This window comes from Dermacentor albipictus, chromosome 2 (assembly GCF_038994185.2).
Source record: "Dermacentor albipictus isolate Rhodes 1998 colony chromosome 2, USDA_Dalb.pri_finalv2, whole genome shotgun sequence".
In the NCBI taxonomy this organism is placed as follows: Eukaryota; Metazoa; Arthropoda; class Arachnida; order Ixodida; family Ixodidae; genus Dermacentor; species Dermacentor albipictus.
Genome location: NC_091822.1, coordinates 96,946,591 through 96,965,973, shown reverse-complemented (window position 1 = coordinate 96,965,973; position 19,383 = coordinate 96,946,591). Strand labels below are relative to the sequence as shown.

Genomic DNA, 19,383 nt, shown 5'->3' with positions numbered 1-19,383 from the left:
ATATCAATATGCAATCTAGCACAATACCCTTCTGCTTCTGAAGTCCTTGTTAGTTTCTTTTATTATTATTATTACCGTATTTACTCGCATAATGATCGCACTTTTTTGTCAGAAAAATTGACGCAAATTCTGGGGTGCGATCATTACGCGGGTTAAATTTCCCGCCAAAAAAAAAAATTTTTATATCGTCCCGCGTTTGCTGCGGGATGCGGGGGCGCGGGACTTCAAAACAAAAATGGCGGAGCAAACCGAACGCGCCGAACGCGATTTTTTTATGCGAAGCATACTAGCCGCACAACCACGCTCTTCCTTGCTGCGCCGCTCACGACCGCTAGCTACCATATGACGTCATAACAGCTGCAAGAGCGGAGGTATGGTGGCTAGAGGCCACCATAGTGGAGGCTCAACTCTGCGCTCGCTTGCGGCCGCATAGCTACATAGCCGGGTCTCAGCTCGTGCGCTCGCCTGCGGTCGCACAGATGTACTGCGGCCTAACTCCCGCTCGGGCACTGACGTCACAACAGCTGCAAGCCGGGCTCAACTCTTGCAAGATGGGCTGCAAGAGTTGAGCCCGGCTCAACTCTTGCAGCTTTAAAGCGAATGCTAGTGAATGCGGTGTTGCCTTAGAAACGAGCTGTTTCTGCGTCGCTTGCTCAGGCGCACATTTCGTTGCCGCGCCGAACGCTGCGTTGCTCGACGCTCACCGCGTCCAATGCGGGGCGCGTTGTCGCTGCGCCATATATAGCCCATTGTCTTACACCCCTTGGCGGGTCGACGGGAACGCTTTCGCGTTCCACTCTTGAAGGCGAAGCAGAGTAACGCATGACTTGTTTCTTCGTCTAGCCGAATCAAATATAGCCAAGCAACAGCAGTTCATCAGGCTGAACAGTGGTTCAACAACTAAAATAAAGGCTAAGATGCTTCGCGTCCTGGGCTTAACCTTAGCTAAGCCACAGCCATTTTTTTTTTATTCTCGTGAGTACATTAGGTGCATTGAAACAGCTTCTTCCGTATCAGTGATGAATAATATCGTTAATATCGGCAAGTTTGCGGCAATAACGTAGCCATGTCCACTTTGAGGGGACAGAAACAGATGGGCGCGCTTAGCTGCCAGTGACAGAAACGCACGGCCGGTGTGCTGCGGAAACTGCGGCATTTGTCTTCACTACTATCCTAACACGGCACGTTTACGCTAAGGGTGGGCGAATATCTTAGCTGTGTTACAAGCGTCGGCGTATGAATAGGGTACACTTGTAACGTATCAGTGTAAACGTGGCCCGCGCGCGATTTGTTGCGTGCTCACGAGTATTTGTTGCCTGCTCACGAGTGCAGATGAATAGAATCAAAAGGCGCCTTTTTTGTTTTTGTTGACCGCAACCATTATAAAGCCTACCCATAATAAAGGCAAGTTTGGTTGTACCTCTTTTTGTCATGGAAGTGCGGAAAGTGATGAAAGTAATGAAATGAGGCATCTACTTAAAAATGTTTGGTGCATGCAGACGAGTCGTTCGCGTAGTATTCGACAGATGGTAAGCGCGATCATTATTAGCTAGACTTGGCACACGACATATCGCTGCGGCAAGTTCGGGGTGCGATCATTACACGGGAAATAAAAAAAAATCGGATTTTGACGACAAAATTCAGGGGTGCGATCATTACGCGAGTGCGATCATTATGCGAGTAAATACAGTATTATCTGCCAGCAGTGTACTGAATGACGCGTCAACTAGGAAGAAAAAATATGTATGTTCATCACGAGGTGTCTTTGTCTGTGCAGAAGCCATAACAAAATTGGACAGGCGAACTGTGTTGGAAAGTGTTGTTCCTTGCACTTATTTTGTGGTGCAAGCAACAGTCTAGAAACAGACTGGTCTTTGTGGCCCAGCACTTGCAGTGCATTGTATACATCACTGTGAGGTGCCTTACTGCTGGGTATCAGCAGTGCATTTTCTTTTTTAGTGATAGTACGACACTTAAGATGGCTTAGAAGGAGTGCTGAAATGCTGTTTCCTTGGCCTCTTAGAAACAGAGCATTTCTGAGCATAGCATACGTGTTGCAGGGGACACAAGAGATTGTTAAATAATTATGCAGGCATGTTTGGTATCAGATAAATGCTGGTAAAGTCACACTTGCAATTCAGTAATTCAATAAATCTGCCATTCAATAATTTTGTTGTTTTCCGATCTTAATTTCATTAAGTGCCAGTTTTTTTTTTTTTAACATGTATAAACAAGGCAATTTTGTTTAGCAGTTGTTTTTTAACAAAGTCCACACGCATCACGCGCACACAGTACGTCTAGCCATTGTGACAAGCAAATGAAGGGGAAAACAGTGAACTCATTTGTATGCATCTTATCACGTACAAATGATCTTGGCCTCACAACTAACTACACTGTTGCAGATGAACAAAATGGTAGCTTAGCATTGGCTATATACTAAAGTAGGATGAAGTTGCTCAAATCAAGGGGATGCTGGGTGCACTAAAAGAACGACGAAAGAGCTAAAGAAAACACATCCCTGCTTCAAGGTATATTACTGCTGATTGAGCCGACCTTGCATGTAGGTCTGGAGCCCGACCAGGTGGAGCGCCTCATGGACTTGACGGAGAACTACCTGATGAGTCTGACATACAAGTCCATCTTTGAGTTCATCTCTACAGCCGATGAGGAGAAGGACCTGGCAATCCAGCGCCGCATCCGATCGCTGAGTTGGGTGGCAGCACGGCACCTCGAGCTGGAGCTGGACGACCGGCAGCCACCTGTGCGTGATGTCGTCGACCGTGCAATCACGCACATGATTGAGCTGGACTCTCGCCACAGCCCCCGTGAGAAGCTGGCCTGTGTAGTGCGCTGCAGTCAGCAGCTGTTTGAGGCGTTGCGCATGGGGCCCCAGGGCCCGCGGCCGGCCTCGGCTGACGAGTTCCTGCCTGCCATGGTGTATGTGGTTCTGCGTGCCAACCCTCCACTGCTCCACTCCAACATCAAGTATGTGACCCGGTTCAGCGCCCCCAGCCGGTTGCTCAGCGGGGAGGCCGGCTACTATTTCACCAACCTGGTGAGAATCTTTGAAGTGCTCCGTGTTGATTACGTTATGTTTGTTTGAACTGGACGATGCACAAGGTGGTAGGAATTAAAAAGCATATATACATTATTCATTAATCTGGCAGGAATGTTTGCCCAAAATTACTCGAAATGTTTGCTTGAAGTTAATTTTTAGTGCAGTCACTAGCACACGGGCACTTTGGCATCATAATGCCGTAGGAATGTGGTCACCAGGCTCGAGGATTTATGTTCCTGTGACATTGATGTCAGTGCTGCAACATCTGAGCAACTCAGCCACTAGTGCAGGCAGTTCGCTTTGTGGCGTCATTGCTGTGAGGTCATGCAGTTCACTGTCCAACTTTATGGGCCAAATTAACATGCATTTCTACAAAACAATTCAATGGCGCTGTATGCCATCAATTAAGTGACATGCTGGGGCTCGTCCTTCTGCCTGCAGTTGCATGGGCCTTTTCATTTACGTCACCAGCAAGCTGTCAAACAAGCTGCACATTTTAACAGTGCCACTATAATTAAATGGAATAGTTTGCTTGAAACACAATGCTTGATTCATGACCTTGAATATGTATAACATTGCTATCATTTGCAGGGGATTTGCGACACAGTGCAGGCAGGCAGTTGTATATCTTTCTGATGTATGGAACCCATTGTCTGCAGTGATATCAAACCACATTGTGTCAAGTCAACCATCTTGAAGTGCTAATCACTGAGCACCAGTAGGGTCATTCGGTACAGTCATTGCACTTGTGGTGTGTTCTTCGCACCCTCTTAGATAAAAGATTTTGTCGATGCCAAGAGGGATTTCTATTTAAGAAAAAGCTATACGAGTTTGTCTGAAATAGACGATTTTAAGTTGTAGTCGTACATTGTAGACTTCATGGTAGAGTGTGCTGGAAGTTTTTTTTTTTTTTTCTCTCTCTCTCTTCATGTAGGGATTTACAATTCCTGTGATATTTCACAGGCACTTATTGCTAGTTAGTAAATAGTTCAAAGCTGTGAAAACATCCTTATAACATGAGCCAGGCATTTGTGCTCCCTGAAACTTGTTTACTGCACATCATATGGTATTTATCAAACAATCAATTTTGGCATTAATAATGTTCATCATACTTTCACTGAGCTTCTTGGTATTTAACATAAAACATTGTTGGCTTGAAAGTACTGGACAGCCTCAAAGCTTTCACTTAGCATTGGCCAGCATTCTTAGCATGGCAAGCGAGATTGTTTAAGAAGTCAACTGGCAACTACAATCTATTTATGGATGCATGAATGTTGCTGCAGTCTCCATAGCACAAACATATCATGTCCTATCTCGTGTGTTCATTTGTTGTCCCATGTGCTCATACGTTCCCTCTCTGATGTAATAAGTCATATGCCAACAACCCAACATCAGTACTGCAGCGTTTTGTGCTTTTTGTTGTGACCATCCAGCCCATAGCAAAGGGAGTGAAATGTTTACTAGTGCTGAAGCGCACGTGGAAGGCATCATAATACTTTCACACTATCATTATACTTGCAGTATAAATGGTCAGCCTGTCTGCATGGTGCTTCCATGACCCTCTCATTTTGCCTGTTTGTCTTTGTGCCGCAACCAGTGCTGCGCGGTGTCCTTCATTGAGAACCTGACGGCCGAGTCCCTGAACCTACCTGCGGAGGAGTTTGAACGCTATGTGACCGGCGAGGCAGTTCCCCCCGGTGGCTACGACCAGGGGGCCAGCGAGGGCTTGCGCCTCATGTACTCCAACCTGGCCCTGCTCTCCGACATGCGGCAGCGACAAGAACGCCTCGCCGAGGGCACGAAGCTGCTCCGCGGCCGCATCAACGAGTTTCGGGTGAGTACCTTGTCAGTCACTCGGAGGAACCCATGATCACACTGTTGCTCTGGACTTGAAATTTGTTGTTTTTGGCACTGCTTGATGCCAGCTAGCTGCGTTGGCCTTGCATTCATTGAAACAGCAGCGTTGGGAGGTATAGAGGCGACAACGATTGTGAAGGCACATTTCTATCCTTTGTGCAGCTTGCCTTGTGCTTGCTTTTGTTTTGCCTTGTGTGATGACACGCACCTGGAAGGCAACAGCTAAGCTGCACAGAAGGCAAGGCAAGGAGCCATTTTTACTTTGACTCCTTCTGTGTATTGTCAGCTTTATATCTGCTTTGGAACTATCTTGCCGCAGTGTATTATCACTTTGCAGCATGCAAACGTCTTGACCTGTCCCAGAGTGCATGTCTTCATACTCACTGTTCAGTCTGCTTTCATAGCTTCAAGTTGCAAAACATAATCATGTTGTTGGTATTCATTTGATATTATAGTGATGCTACACAACATAATAGCAGCATTGTTGGTGCTGTGACGGGAATGTTGTCTATTGCCAATACACTTTAAGAGAACTGTTACTAAATTGTATAGTTTGGTACATCCGATTATATATCTTAAATATAACATTGTTATGATAATTCTTTATTACAACAAAGAAAACCATTCCCTGTCTTCTGTTGTATACAGCTTATGTGATGTTTCCAAAGAATACTTTCTTTTTGTTTGTTTTTTCCTACTTCTGTCAGTTGAAAGGATGTGATTGGCTGTTGACTCATTTGCACCAACCTGACTCACGGGTGTAATTAAACACCCGTGAGTCTAATTAAACACCCGTGAGATTCCTAGCTGGTCAACATGCAGGCATCTAAACGTGAAGCCCAATGTGCAAACCAAAAGTCGTCAGAAGAGAGTACACATACAACTGAAATAAGTGAATTTGCTTAACCTGGTCATGAGTGTTGTTCTGCATGCATGCTTATTCTGCACATTCTGATATTGGTCTAGTTAAAACTCGGTTTTCCTGAAGGAATGCTTTACTGCAAGTGCAAATGACGGTTGTGTGCAGAATGACCAGCCAGTTTACCGCAAGCTACTTATTTTAGTGCTGCTCACAACTCTGGCCACTGGTGTTGTCCACCACGCAGGAGAATGTGTCTCGCGAGGTGGAACAGGCCCTCTCGCAAGCACCAATGGCTCCCTGTTCGTACAAGGTGCCCGTCGACCTCGATGTGCGATTCGTCCCTGCCTTCCTCCGCAATGTGGTCCTCCGAGAGCTGGACGACGGCGACAGCCTGCTGCTACAGTTGGACACTCCTCCACCTGCACCGCTGGCGCCAGCCACATCCGCTGAACGATCATCTAGCGTTGCATCCCTTGAGGTATGTGCTGGCCGTGTTCAATGCCAGCAGAGGTACAACAAGAGCTGCACGAGTTGTTTTCAGCGGACCGTTCTTGCCATGCTCGCAGCAAGTTTTTTGGGTCCCACAGGGCACCTTGTTGCCTGTATTCAACACCATGTCTCTGCTACGCTTAGATTCAAGGCAACCTTAATGAGACAACTGTGGAAGCTGGTTGAAGCTAGCTGTATTAGAGGGCTTGCCAGAGTGTGCTGTAGAATTAATCTGAGGGTCGACTTCATTTGCATCATGGATGAATTTTGAGCAAGAAACGCTGGTCAAATCCATCTCCTGACAAGCAATCTGCTTTCCGCGGTGTTGCCATCAACAACATCTTAAAGCCCACTTGATTCTTCGATATGTTCATACAATTATACTGTGGTAGAAAGCACAAACATAGCATAGCAATTTACCTTTACAAACAGATCACTTGCAGGCCATGTCCATAATCAAGAAAAATATAGTTCTCATCTGACAGGCCTCGAGTATTTCACGCTCTCTCTGATCTGTGCTAGAAGTAATCACTTGAGTCTTATCAAAGAACGGCATGCATTCATTCTCGCAGCGCTTGCAATGTGAGAATGAATGCATTCCTTATCCATCGGGAAAAACAGGCCTGCGTCAGCAAACCTAACTTATTGCAAAAGAAATGAAATTCTTGTGCAATAAGGTGCCATTGTGCATGCAATGGCACCCTATTGCATCAATCATGCATAGCGCATCAATGCATGATTATGATATGATCAGTCATGATTAATGCATGATCATGCATAATGCATGCATGATCAATCATGATCAGTACATGATTACGATACGATCAATCATGCATTGTGCATGATTGATCGTATAGCATGCGTCTTTTTGCCTATATATTTGTGTACCGAGAATAAAGCCAGTTGATGCGTAGCGTTCGGTGTGTCTTTTTTTCATGTTCCTATCCGTGTCCTTTTTTATGCACTAGTGCAATGTCCCCTTATACATATTTCCCAAGCCTGGGCATTTATCCAGGATTTCAGATTTGCTGCTACTTGTACCAGTGTACCTGACCTACATACTGGTGCACTTCCTTACTGGTTCCAAGCTAAAGCTGGGCTGAAATTCTACCCTTAACGCATAACCTGCATCTGGCACGCTTTTGACGCCAACTGTGCACATCAAAAGAGTTGCTGGTATAATAGTGGGAAACTAAGACAAGCTCAGGGCAAACTGCGGAAGGGGTTTTGCCAACGTCTGGAATATTGTGTGTGACCGTGCTTTTCCTCCTCTTTGAAAAAAATGTGCAGGATGCGCAGCGCGTGCTGCTGGCCTCTGGTGACCCCATGTCTCCCGACACCATGGAGGCGTGCCTGCCCCCACCCTTGCAACCCGTCATCGTTGGTTCGACAGCGGACACGCAGGCACAGCCATCAACGGGGGAGCTCCCCTGTGCCATGCCAGTCACAGAGGCAGCGGAACAAGCATAGGCGTGCCCTCTGAGGTATGCGTACTGAAAATCCCAATACAGAGAAAAATGCGTTTCTGTTCAAACGAGACCCGGCCGCGGTTGCTTAGTGGCTATGGTGTTGGGCTGCTAAGCACGAGGTCGTGGGATCGAATCCTGGCCACGGTGGCCACATTTCGATAGGGGCGAATTGAAAAAATACCCGTGTACTTGGATTTTAAGTGCACGTTAGAGATCCCCAGGTGGTCCAAATTTGCCGGAGTCCCCCACTACAGCGTGCCTCATAATGAGATAGTGGTTCTGACGCGTGAAACCTCATAATTTAGCTTTATTTTATTCGAACGAGTCTAAAGGATCACTGACATGATCTTTCTTGCTCTTCATTTTCTTGCGCTAAATAAAGGCCCTAGACAACAAATCGCCGAAGAGACCCAAACAGAACTATGCCCCCCAGAACCAAACCCAGATCAAGAAAGAACAGTTTGCCGATACAGACAAATGGGACATCGAACGACCACTTACAGAGAAATCCTCGATTACTATCGAAATGCTCACTACAAATACCCTCCTCCTGACAAATCATTAAACAAATATCAAGCAACTACATGAAGACTTCTACAAACAAGCACCTTCCCTACACCACTACTCATGCACCCAATACACTCGGAAGCACATTTATCACACTGTAAGACATGCAGTACGCAGCGTGCAGACCTTCCTCACAATAGAGTGTTTTGGGTTGGCGTTATTACGCTCCACTGAGCAGCTGAGCAGACTGGAAGTGCGAATGCGCCCTCCGCTTAGCCGCAAGCGGGCTAGCGGAGCGACAAACACGGTCCGCTTACAAGCTGTCCAAGTGGAGCGTCGCCGCCGTCTTTCGCTAGCGAGGGTGGTCGATGCACGCACCCCCCCCCCCCCCCTCGCACGTGCATCGAGGCACCGCGCTTGCCTTGCTCTTTCCAAGATGACTTCCTCCAGTGACATGTTCTCGACCTTGCCGTGCACTTCAACCATGCCTTCATGTTCATCTGCGCAGCGCAAGCCACAAAAGCGATTTCACATGGACGAAGATTTAGTTTTGCCAAAGGAAGTTGCAACTGCTGACCCATTTAAATATCCCACAGCGTGGCAGGATGTGGTGTGCACTGTGCGTCGCATTGGCTTCAGAAAGGATTGGATTGGATGCGCAGTGCAAGCTCGCTGGCTATCATTTGGCGTTCCCCATGACGGCACTTTATTTTTCACTGAATAAAATGGACTGGTAACGCATTACAAGTGCACATCTAGATACTTCATGGACAAATAACTTATATATATCCATTTTACATTACGAAAGTGATCAGTGGGTGTTTTTATTTTGTTTCGTAACCCTGAATTTGGCCAGAGGGCGCTCCAACTATGAAAGGTCCGCTTCGCTGCGCTAAATGCATAACTAAAACGTGAAAATCGCCTGCCGCTCCACTATGGCTTAGCGGGGCGACTCAGAGCGGAGGAGACCGTAACGATGCTCAACTATTACATGGGCATGCCCATCAGCTCCAAACAATATCAGACGCAACATAAACCACAATGCTAAAATAAGAACCCCTGAGCAGTGGGAGGCTATACTGCTCAGCGAATGCCCAGAAGGCCAGCTCTGGGCTGTCGGGCTGGTGGAGGACGTCGCTGCAGTTCAAGGCCTGGCCATCGTCAGGCAGAAAGGGGAGCCTTATGGGACTAGCCTCCTATATAATAAGAACCCCTGAGCAGTGGGAGGCTATACTGCTCAGCGAATGCCCAGAAGACCAGCTCTGGGCTGTCGGGCTGGTGGAGGACGTCGCTGCAGTTCAAGGCCTGGCCATCGTCAGGCAGAAAGGGGAGCCTTATGGGACTAGCCTCCTATATAATAAGAACCCCTGAGCAGTGGGAGGCTATACTGCTCAGCGAATGCCCAGAAGACCAGCTCTGGGCTGTCGGGCTGGTGGAGGACGCCGCTGCAGTATAAGGCCTGGCCATCGTCAGGCAGAAAGGGGAGCCTTATGGGACTAGCCTCCTATATAATAAGAACCCCTGAGCAGTGGGAGGCTATACTGCTCAGCGAATGCCCAGAAGACCAGCTCTGGGCTGTCGGGCTGGTGGAGGACGCCGCTGCAGTTCAAGGCCTGGCCATCGTCAGGCAGAAAGGGGAGCCTTATGGGACTAGCCTCCTATATAATAAGAACCCCTGAGCAGTGGGAGGCTATACTGCTCAGCGAATGCCCAGAAGACCAGCTCTGGGCTGTCGGGCTGGTGGAGGACGCCGCTGCAGTTCAAGGCCTGGCCATCGTCAGGCAGAAAGGGGAGCCTTATGGGACTAGCCTCCTATATAATAAGAACCCCTGAGCAGTGGGAGGCTATACTGCTCAGCGAATGCCCAGAAGACCAGCTCTGGGCTGTCGGGCTGGTGGAGGACGTCGCTGCAGTTCAAGGCCTGGCCATCGTCAGGCAAAAAGGGGAGCCTTATGGGACTAGCCTCCTATATAATAAGAACCCCTGAGCAGTGGGAGGCTATACTGCTCAGCGAATGCCCAGAAGACCAGCTCTGGGCTGTCGGGCTGGTGGAGGACGCCGCTGCAGTTCAAGGCCTGGCCATCGTCAGGCAGAAAGGGGAGCCTTATGGGACTAGCCTCCTATATAATAAGAACCCCTGAGCAGTGGGAGGCTATACTGCTCAGCGAATGCCCAGAAGACCAGCTCTGGGCTGTCGGGCTGGTGGAGGACGCCACTGCAGTTCAAGGCCTGGCCATCGTCAGGCAGAAAGGGGAGCCTTATGGGACTAGCCTCCTATATAATAAGAACCCCTGAGCAGTGGGAGGCTATACTGCTCAGCGAATGCCCAGAAGACCAGCTCTGGGCTGTCGGGCTGGTGGAGGACGCCGCTGCAGTTCAAGGCCTGGCCATCGTCAGGCAGAAAGGGGAGCCTTATGGGACTAGCCTCCTATATAATAAGAACCCCTGAGCAGTGGGAGGCTATACTGCTCAGCGAATGCCCAGAAGACCAGCTCTGGGCTGTCGGGCTGGTGGAGGACGCCACTGCAGTATAAGGCCTGGCCATCGTCAGGCAGAAAGGGGAGCCTTATGGGACTAGCCTCCTATATAATAAGAACCCCTGAGCAGTGGGAGGCTATACTGCTCAGCGAATGCCCAGAAGACCAGCTCTGGGCTGTCGGGCTGGTGGAGGACGTCGCTGCAGTTCAAGGCCTGGCCATCGTCAGGCAAAAAGGGGAGCCTTATGGGACTAGCCTCCTATATAATAAGAACCCCTGAGCAGTGGGAGGCTATACTGCTCAGCGAATGCCCAGAAGACCAGCTCTGGGCTGTCGGGCTGGTGGAGGACGTCGCTGCAGTTCAAGGCCTGGCCATCATCAGGCAGAAAGGGGAGCCTTATGGGACTAGCCTCCTCGCCCCTCCGTTCCCCTTTCGAACCCAGCAGGGACTTTTCTATAAAGATGTTTTCTCTCTCTCTCTCTCTCTCTCCTAGACCTCTAAACCTTAGAAAAAATGCTGCCAACCCTCACAGCACCCCAAATAATTAATGAAATAGCTCTTCTATGGCCAGCTTTAATTTTGCTTGCTTGGAGATGACTAGTGTTGTGACTTCATGATGGTTGCCATGTGGGAACTGGGCACCAGTATGTTTTGGCACTTGCTCCAGCTCAGTCACTCGCCTGCTATGCGGTTCCTTGTAGCATGTCTGGTTCCCAGGTGACTACCTTCTGCATCACAACATCATAACACCAGTCACCTACTGGCAAACGAAATCGAAACTGGCTGTAGAAGAGCTATTACATTAATTAATTGTGGTGCTGTGAGGGTTGGCAGTACTGCTTCTAGGATTTAGAGGTCTAGGATCTTTACTTAGCACAAAAAAAATGAAGAGTAAAAAATATTTTAGTACTCCTTTAAAAGAAGATTTTGTGTTTACCACTGTTCGGCTTCCACTTAAATTTTGGAGTAGTATCGCTCTTTGTGTATGTGTTTGTGTGCTGACAGCTAGAACACTTGGAATGTATGATAAAGAAAAGCTTTAAATCACCATCGTAGGTGCACCTCACTGTCAGAGGAGTGAGCTGTTGCAGAGACACAGACAGACTTCGCAGCTTGTCATTGAAAAGTCGTTGACAAACCAGGCAAGCATTGATGCCATATGTTTTTTTGCATGTTGCAAACCAGGAAAGTAATCTTGCTGCAAACTTTGAGCGATAACAGAGAAGCATAAAGCACAGCATCTCTTAAAATTGTTGGAATGAGAACACAGGTCACTGTATTCCATACCAGTAAAGATGAATGTTAGCATCTGCCAGAGAGTAGATAGCAGGCTATGAAGTATTTGCCCTGTCATCTGCTGGTTGCTTGGTTAAGCTCATTTGGCAGAGTGACTGCCCCCAGAAAGGTGGTAGCGCCAGGTTCAACCCCTTAACACCTGCCGTGGTGGCTCATGTCTGTGGTGTGGAGCTTAATGTTGCGAAGCTGCACAGCGAGGTTATGATGGATGCCAAAGGGGCGGGGGACTCCGGATTATATTTTACCATTTTGGGTCCCTTATCGTGCACCCTAAGAAGCTTGGTGTACGAGTGTTTTTGCATTCGACCTCCGTTAGAATGCAGCCACTGTGGCCGGGATCAAGCCAGTTGGCCCTTTGCTCAACAGCACAATGTCATAGCTGCTGCACCAGGTCGGCTCCAGCATTCAGTTGCTAAGCACAAGATTGCATGTTCGGTTCTCAACTGCCACGGCTGCATTCCAATGAAGACAAATGCAAAAAACTCGTGTGCCTTGCTTTCGTACACATCAAAGAGCCCACACATCAAAGTTCACCTGAAGCCCAACCAAATACTCCTAGGTTAAGTATTTGGTTCAGTTAGGATGCAGTGTATTCTTTTTAGCAGTAAGCAGTTATACCAAACTTCCTGGCAACATCAAAGAAGCTAGTGCAGTAACCACCAATTTTTCTGTCTTTTCTGGGCATACCAAGCATGCACTCAGGGTTAAGAGTCTGCTCTTTGGCATTTTGGAAGTGTAATTTAGTTATTCTAGTGAGCGCTTTGTAACCCACTCTAGCTTCCTTTTATGAGGATGGATTACAGCTCTGCAAGACTTGCACTGCTCAATACTTGTATTTCACTGAAGGCTGTGTTCACGCTTGCCTTTCAGGGGTCGCCTTGTGCAACTACAAGACAAACAGAGGCCATCACGGAAGTGGGGATGTGTTGAGACTGTGCAGCAAAAAAATTTACTGTGCTGTTTCGCAACGGACTCTGAACGCTTCAGTGCCACACGCATACTCGTGCCACGACGTCACGCCACTGGACCTGTCTGCGTGCTCGTGGTGAAGCACAATTCTCTTGCGAACAACTGTCTTCACTGAAGATGTGAGGGGGATGCTTGCCGACCCCACAAATTGTAAAAATAGTTGACAAATTTTTCTTGTGTATATATAATAATATATATCTCTACATAAATTTATTCCTTCAATGCTACTCAGTCTCTGTTGCTTTATTATCTTCATACTAGTGTCACACATGCAGCTTGAGCAGGTCATTGAATGCTGTCTCCGTTGAAGTCGTCAGACTCATTACTGAAGATTAAATGTTGCCAGAGATGTTGCCAAAAGTTACCAGACTTCCATCAAGGTCAATCCAAATAGGTCGCGAAGCTTTGGGCAAAAAGTGCTTCAGAACAAATTGTCACTGACATCAGCAAGGGTGGGTATGGGAGCAGCGATTGAAGCGCAGCTATGTTTGGAGGGAACAAACACTGGGAAAGAAGAAAGCTTTTTTTTTTGTAATTATAGTGAGATGCAGTTAGATTCATTGAACGAAAATAAAATTTATCAATTTTATATATGTGTGACGAACAAAAAAATACAACTCCGTTTTATTTTATCATTATCAATAAATCCCTTTTTACAGTGCCCATCGTAACAGGGGGTGTTGCCGCCGCTATCGCTTGCAAAGCAATGTAGCTCTTCAAGTGCTCAGAAAGGCGTGCTCGTGTAGTTCACCTGTTACAATACGCCCCCTTAACACGTGGCACTCTTTTGCTTGTCGACGTTTGTCTTACTTTGGTGACGCAGGTACCTTCATAGTTTCTCAACCTGTTCAGTCATAAGTGGTCAGTTGCGACCGCCAGATAATTGCTTACTTTAATTGTTTTCGTGCAACTTCGCAGACCAACGAGTCTGGCGTCCGACAATAGAACCAGCACTCCACACCTAAAGCTTTCGTGGGCCACCAAAGAAAGTATGTTCTGTTAAGGGGTGCGATTTCGACAGCCATACGGTTGACCTTTGTTTGCATCGCTTTCTGCACTGAAAGCTCGAAACACCCATCTAGTCGAATGGCGGGGCATTTAAGTATACAGCTCTAAGTGGCAGACCACCAAAACAAATTTTGCACCCTTGAGAACAAAATGACGGCACTTGTTTGTTGACTTGTTGTTTGCACCCTTGAGAACAAAATGACGGCACTTGTTTGTTGACTTGTTGTTTGACGGATATGCGTCACATTGTTTTTTCCTTCCACCGGAAGTGTTCCCTTCTCGTACTGATGGTGCTAAGCCCCATGAACCGCCATGTTTTAAACGTATGGGCTTCTATGGAAGCTTCGCTACCAGGTATATTTACCTTGCTTCCATACCCAAACTGTGAAAATTGTTTTGCATGTGGCAAAACAATTTTAGGTTTCAGTGCGTCTCAGCAACTTCCAGGATGCTAGCATGCAATACACAACTGTGAAGACCGCACATGTGCCAAGATTATTACTACTAGTGTAGTTGCCACTATATATCCACAGCTGCAATTTCATTCATTGCATTCCGAGGCACCACATGCATGACAGTTGACTCACAATAGCTGCTAAATCTTTTGAGTTTAATTATTGCAAAAGAAAACTTATTGCCTTCGCAATGTTTTCAGTGCATGTTAAGCTGCTCAAGCGAAATGACAATTTTAGTTAAAAGACAATTTTATCACGTCGATGAAGCGATTGTTCAGATTTATTGACACATCCCTTCATGTGTAAGGTGTGCATTATTGTTTGCCGAGTTTAACACGAGATTCTCGGTCCTAAGCATAATCTGGGGTCAGCATTGCAACAATTATGCCACACACTTAAAGCTCTGTACTTTTGATACTCACCATCTTGCACCAGCAATGTGATGACAACAAATAGTTGAGCCAAGACACGTGCTTGTTGCACCTTTTTATTTTTCTTGCTTTGAGATCTCTACAAAACCTTTCAGAGGGGCATGGTATTCCGAGACATTTCTCGAAGTGACAGCATGCAAAACATGTGAGTGGTAATCGTCAACTATTTATTCTGCAATGTAGACGCAATTGAAGATATCATGCGACATGTCGGGGAGACAGCTTTCTGTGCCAAGGCACCATCTTGCCCTTTCACATGCACAGCACAGGACACTTCAACACGGGCACCAGGCTGGAAACATTTAACGGCTTCTTATTTATTAAATAAAACCAGCGCTGCGTGTTAGTATTGTCATTGGTTATTGACCCTTTTCGTGGTGAACACGCAGGTGCTGCCATGTTCGATCACTTGGTGACGCGTCCATTGCTTGCCTCAGCTGCCTCCGTGTTTGCAATGAATGTGTATGATGCCGGTGTGGCTTATAAAACCTGTTTTGGTAGATATCGTATATGGTAACTATGTGGATGACACAAAGCTTTGGGCACAGCTTCAGAGAACATGTAAAAAATTTGCTTTCGGAGCTGATTAACACCCCTGCCACATGGGCACTCAAAAGTCTTTAACAAAAAGGCTTCTCCCAAAAATGAGTTTCGCCTACAGACACACGACAGGGTCTATTTCAGAAATGGTCTTTTCTGGAAACGGAGGTCGTCAATCTCTTTCACAGCTGAAAAGGAGTAGCCTCAAAACCAGTAGGTGCAAGCAATTATTATATATTTTTTACAAGATAAGCAAATGTGTATTTTCTGTTGGCTAGGCTAATCGTAAAAAATTACATTATGCCTCGCAGAAGGTGCAGTAAACCCAGTAATGCTCATTTTCTACTGCACTCTCGTAAGCAGGTCGACCGGGTTGTGGATGTCATGTGATGACGCTTACAAACATGCACCGCGCAGACGTAGAAAATCGCGCGCAGCATTGTGAGTATCGATTGCCAACGCCACTGACAAAACAGCCCAGGGCGCACGCAACAAGCACCCTGTGGCGTGAACACTGCGGCCAACGCGATAAAAGAAGCCCAATGTTGCCAGACAACTTGTGCACTTTACCAGTCCTGCAAACGCTCTTTAAAGTATGAGAATAAATCTTCGCTATAATGTTTCCTAATCTGGCATTGTTAAGCTTATTTGAAAAATGTGCAATACAACAACTTTTCACTTATATTTCAAGATAGATCACTTTCATTTGCCCGGTTTTGTTTTGAATGCCAGCGCCACGCTTTCGGTAGTGTGTCCAGAAGGAAACACTCAAAAGATATCGTCGGTGCCATGTGTCTGATATGCAATGCCTCTTCATTAAAAAGTCTTTCAAGTTGGTAAAAGACCACTTACGTAAAAGAGTTTTTGCATGCTCATGTGACAGAGGTATAAGCTACGTCCAAACGGCGTGAGCTTGTTCTAAAAGCGGGGATAGATGTATTCCAAGCTATCCAAGCTTTCAACTTATCAATTCAGTCAGGATCAGCGTGTTTTGCTAGCGCGTAGTGTAGTCTACCACTGCCGCCAAACAAGCCCTTTCACCACCACGACGTTCAACTTCTGGCCGGGGCTTTGCCCTCTTGTCTTTCTCCTCTGTCTAGTTTCCAGAGCGCTAGCAGAGACGAAACCCGCCGTGGTTGCTCAGTGGCTATGGTGTTGGGCTGCTGAGTACGAGGTCGCGCGACTGAATCCCGACCATGGCGGCCGCATTTCGAAGGGGGCGAAATGCGAAAACACCTGTGATGTTTAGATTTAGGTGCACGTTAAAGAACCCCAGGTGGTCAAAATTTCCAGAATCCTCCACTACGGCATGCCTCATAATCAGAAAGTGGTTTTGGCACATAAAACCCCATAATTTAACGTAATTTAGCGGAGACGAAGACAGAAAGAAAGCCCGGTATCAGTGCAATAACTCCACTTACAGTTGGAGGATTCCAAAAATTTTTGCGGCACAACATTGGCGAATGAGGTCATTCTATGATTAGCTAGAAAAGTGTTTAAGTATCCCTTTAATGTTGAACAGCCTTGGAAGCAGTGAAAGCTATGTGAACTATTGCACAAGGATATCGCACAGCATACAGACCACGTGATTAGCAACCGCTTTAGCTGGAAGCTAGGTAAGAAAGTGTCAGCAATAGTGTCGGCAAATTTATTTCATGCACAACATGATGACTTTCTGTTATGCTATTGCACAGGTAACTTGCACTAAAAGAAATCTTACAATATTCACAGCCGCTGCCTGCATGATGCTTGTTTTCAAGAAGCACATATATTTCCACTGAGGCATACGTCATCATATGCCGTTTGTCACTGAAGAATCCCACACTGACAACAAAGGATTATAAAGTTGACAACACTTTTGTCGGGACAGTCACTTTTAGTAGCAAAGTTCATCCGCAGTCCTGCAACCTGACATACTCACTCCTGTCAGGGTCTCGCTCAACCAAGTTCATATTCAGAAGCACTTGTATATGCAGCGGCCAAAACTCTGGTCCAAGTCTGATGTATCGTGCCTCTGGCGGATTGATGCTGGCGTCCAATAGCCTGTCCAAAATCTCATTCAGCGTGAGATAGTTGTGTGCAGCAGTGTGTGCAATCTCGTGTGGCTTCGGGTAGAAGTTGTGGAGGTACTTGGCGATTTGCTTTTTTCGCATGTTGGTTAGCCTGGAAATCACAACAGTAAGTGGGACAACAGACAGCAGTCAATGGCGTATTCACTGCACCTGCTGTGTTTGTGCAAGATTTCAAGACCCTTAGAGCTGAGGGACTTTTACACATTTTTGTTCTCTTCAAACAATGTAGCGCTGTGCAATGCTACATTCACAGTTCCTTTACATGTTAACACTTTATGCACTTAACATGGTTGGCAGACACGGACAGCAAGTGACAAAAAAGATTGCAACACAGCTTGAAACATGGCAACTGGTCAGCTTTCGTTTTTAGTTTGCCCAAATGAGACAGACATCTTACAAATCTGCAGACATCATCCAAAAGGTCACATCTGTAGATTTGCCAGTGAAAATAGAGCTTGGTTCTTAGTACACTACCATGTGTGTGTTCCTCCTCCAAATTTAAGCTATTGCTACATATCCAAAGATTTTTCTCGCCGTCTCGGCACAGAACAAAGTAAAATATGGTTTTATATTAGGCCCTTAAATTTTAAATCTGCAAATACTAAAATCCTGACAAGACACTTAGGCATTGTGTAGCAGACTCGGAAAGTTGCAACAACCCAGTGCATGCTTTTTTTTCCATTTTTCCAAAGTCCATTTAGCTTGCTTGATCTCATGCCTCTCAAATGACTGTGACAGGCTTGCCATGTAATATTTTGTTGTGTTGATAGATTCAACATCGAAATACATGTTTGGAGCGACTTAAATCAGACTAAACAGTGGGCGAATAAGAGACGCTTAAACCCACAGCCAACACCAAGGGGACTGTCGCCTTGTCAAAACATTAGGTCAGAGATGACCGAAGTTTCCCTACTGACTTGATCGTAGTCCGATTTCTAGTTGGAACAAGAATTAACTATGAAAAACTATCAAAAACAACATATCACTACCCAGCCACCTGATGGGCTACGGGAGGCGATACAACACAGGGCTCGGGGATACACGAGTGTCACAGCGCACATTTGATCGCGATCGAGCCCAACCCGGATCGAATTTCTTTGTCGCGATTGGCTCCTTTGCGCAAGCTGAGGCTGGGAACCAATCGCGATCGAAAATGGTCGTATCACACCAGTATTAGTTTCTGCCACCTAACGTTCATTGAAATGGCAATACCCGGGTGTCCTTACATTTCGGCCTCGCCAAAATGCAGCAGCCGCTGCCAGCAGCACAGCCTCCCATTTCATACGGCAGGCAGCCAAGGCACACCTTAAACATAGGGCTTACGTTTTCACGGCGCGGTAGTCACTCGGTACGGCCGACGCTCCTTTTTTGGCACCGGCGACGACTTTATTGTGGTCCTCCAAGTCGGCGATCTCCTCCTCGGCGGCTTTAACGCGGCAGGTGTACACGGCGAGAGTGCGTTCCAGGCTTTCCTGTTCATTTTTCAAACTTTGCAGGATCTTGTCCTTCAGCAGCGGTTTTGGGATGGCTTTGGGAAGTCTGCCCGCACTCAGTTCCCGGTACACATTCAAAAAGCGGCTGTCGTAATCGGCGTCCGGCGGCATCGGTGCGGGCGTTTGCCGCAGTTTCTGCACTTCCTGCTCCAGAGCGGCTGCTCTGGCCACCAGGCCGTGGTCTGTTGTCATTTCTTCCTTAGACATCACAGGATCACAGTGCCAGAAAATGCTTAGTACACGTACACATTTAACACCTACCGCCACTGAACGACGCTCTTGTTTTTGTCAAATTGATGATGAAACGCCTCCTTTGAGGCATTGATGATGATGACATTGTTTGAGTGAGTTTAGCGGTTTAGCACAAAGGATTTCAGCATGAGTTTCAGATACCTTCAA

At 46.8% G+C, this 19,383-nt stretch overlaps 2 protein-coding genes across 7 annotated transcripts in view; one reads left to right on the top strand and one right to left on the bottom strand.

The window, feature by feature from the left end:
- Rabex-5 (Rabaptin-5-associated exchange factor for Rab5) overlaps positions 1-13,212 on the top strand; it is a 42,155-nt gene extending 28,943 nt beyond the window's left edge. For all 6 annotated transcript variants that reach the window (XM_070533796.1, XM_070533800.1, XM_070533798.1 and 3 more), the window contains 5 exons: positions 2,565-3,055; positions 4,656-4,892; positions 6,022-6,255; positions 7,557-7,750; positions 12,887-13,212. In XM_070533796.1, the coding sequence (XP_070389897.1) occupies positions 2,565-3,055; positions 4,656-4,892; positions 6,022-6,255; positions 7,557-7,736 (1,142 nt within the window). In that variant the 3' untranslated portion in view covers positions 7,737-7,750; positions 12,887-13,212. The remainder of the gene's footprint in view (positions 1-2,564; positions 3,056-4,655; positions 4,893-6,021; positions 6,256-7,556; positions 7,751-12,886) is intronic.
- A 3,546-nt stretch (positions 13,213-16,758) lies between these two features.
- On the bottom strand, positions 16,759-19,311 carry LOC139056020 (uncharacterized). Its single transcript, XM_070533795.1, has 2 exons — positions 18,815-19,311; positions 16,759-17,582 (listed from the first exon to the last, which is right to left on the bottom strand). Exons 1-2 carry the CDS (start codon positions 19,189-19,191, stop codon positions 17,309-17,311), a joined length of 651 nt encoding a protein of 216 aa, XP_070389896.1. The 5' UTR covers positions 19,192-19,311; the 3' UTR covers positions 16,759-17,308.
- Between the last annotated feature and the right edge of the window lie 72 nt (positions 19,312-19,383).

Bases quoted from the DNA above. Each gene is read 5' to 3' on its own strand.
- LOC139056020 (XM_070533795.1), bottom strand. From the start codon at position 19,191: ATGTCTAAGGAAGAAATGACAACAGACCACGGCCTGGTGGCCAGAGCA. The intron at 17,583-18,814 runs GTAAGCCCTATG...TGTGATTTCCAG, and splicing joins GACTACCGCGCCGTGAAAAC to GCTAACCAACATGCGAAAAA.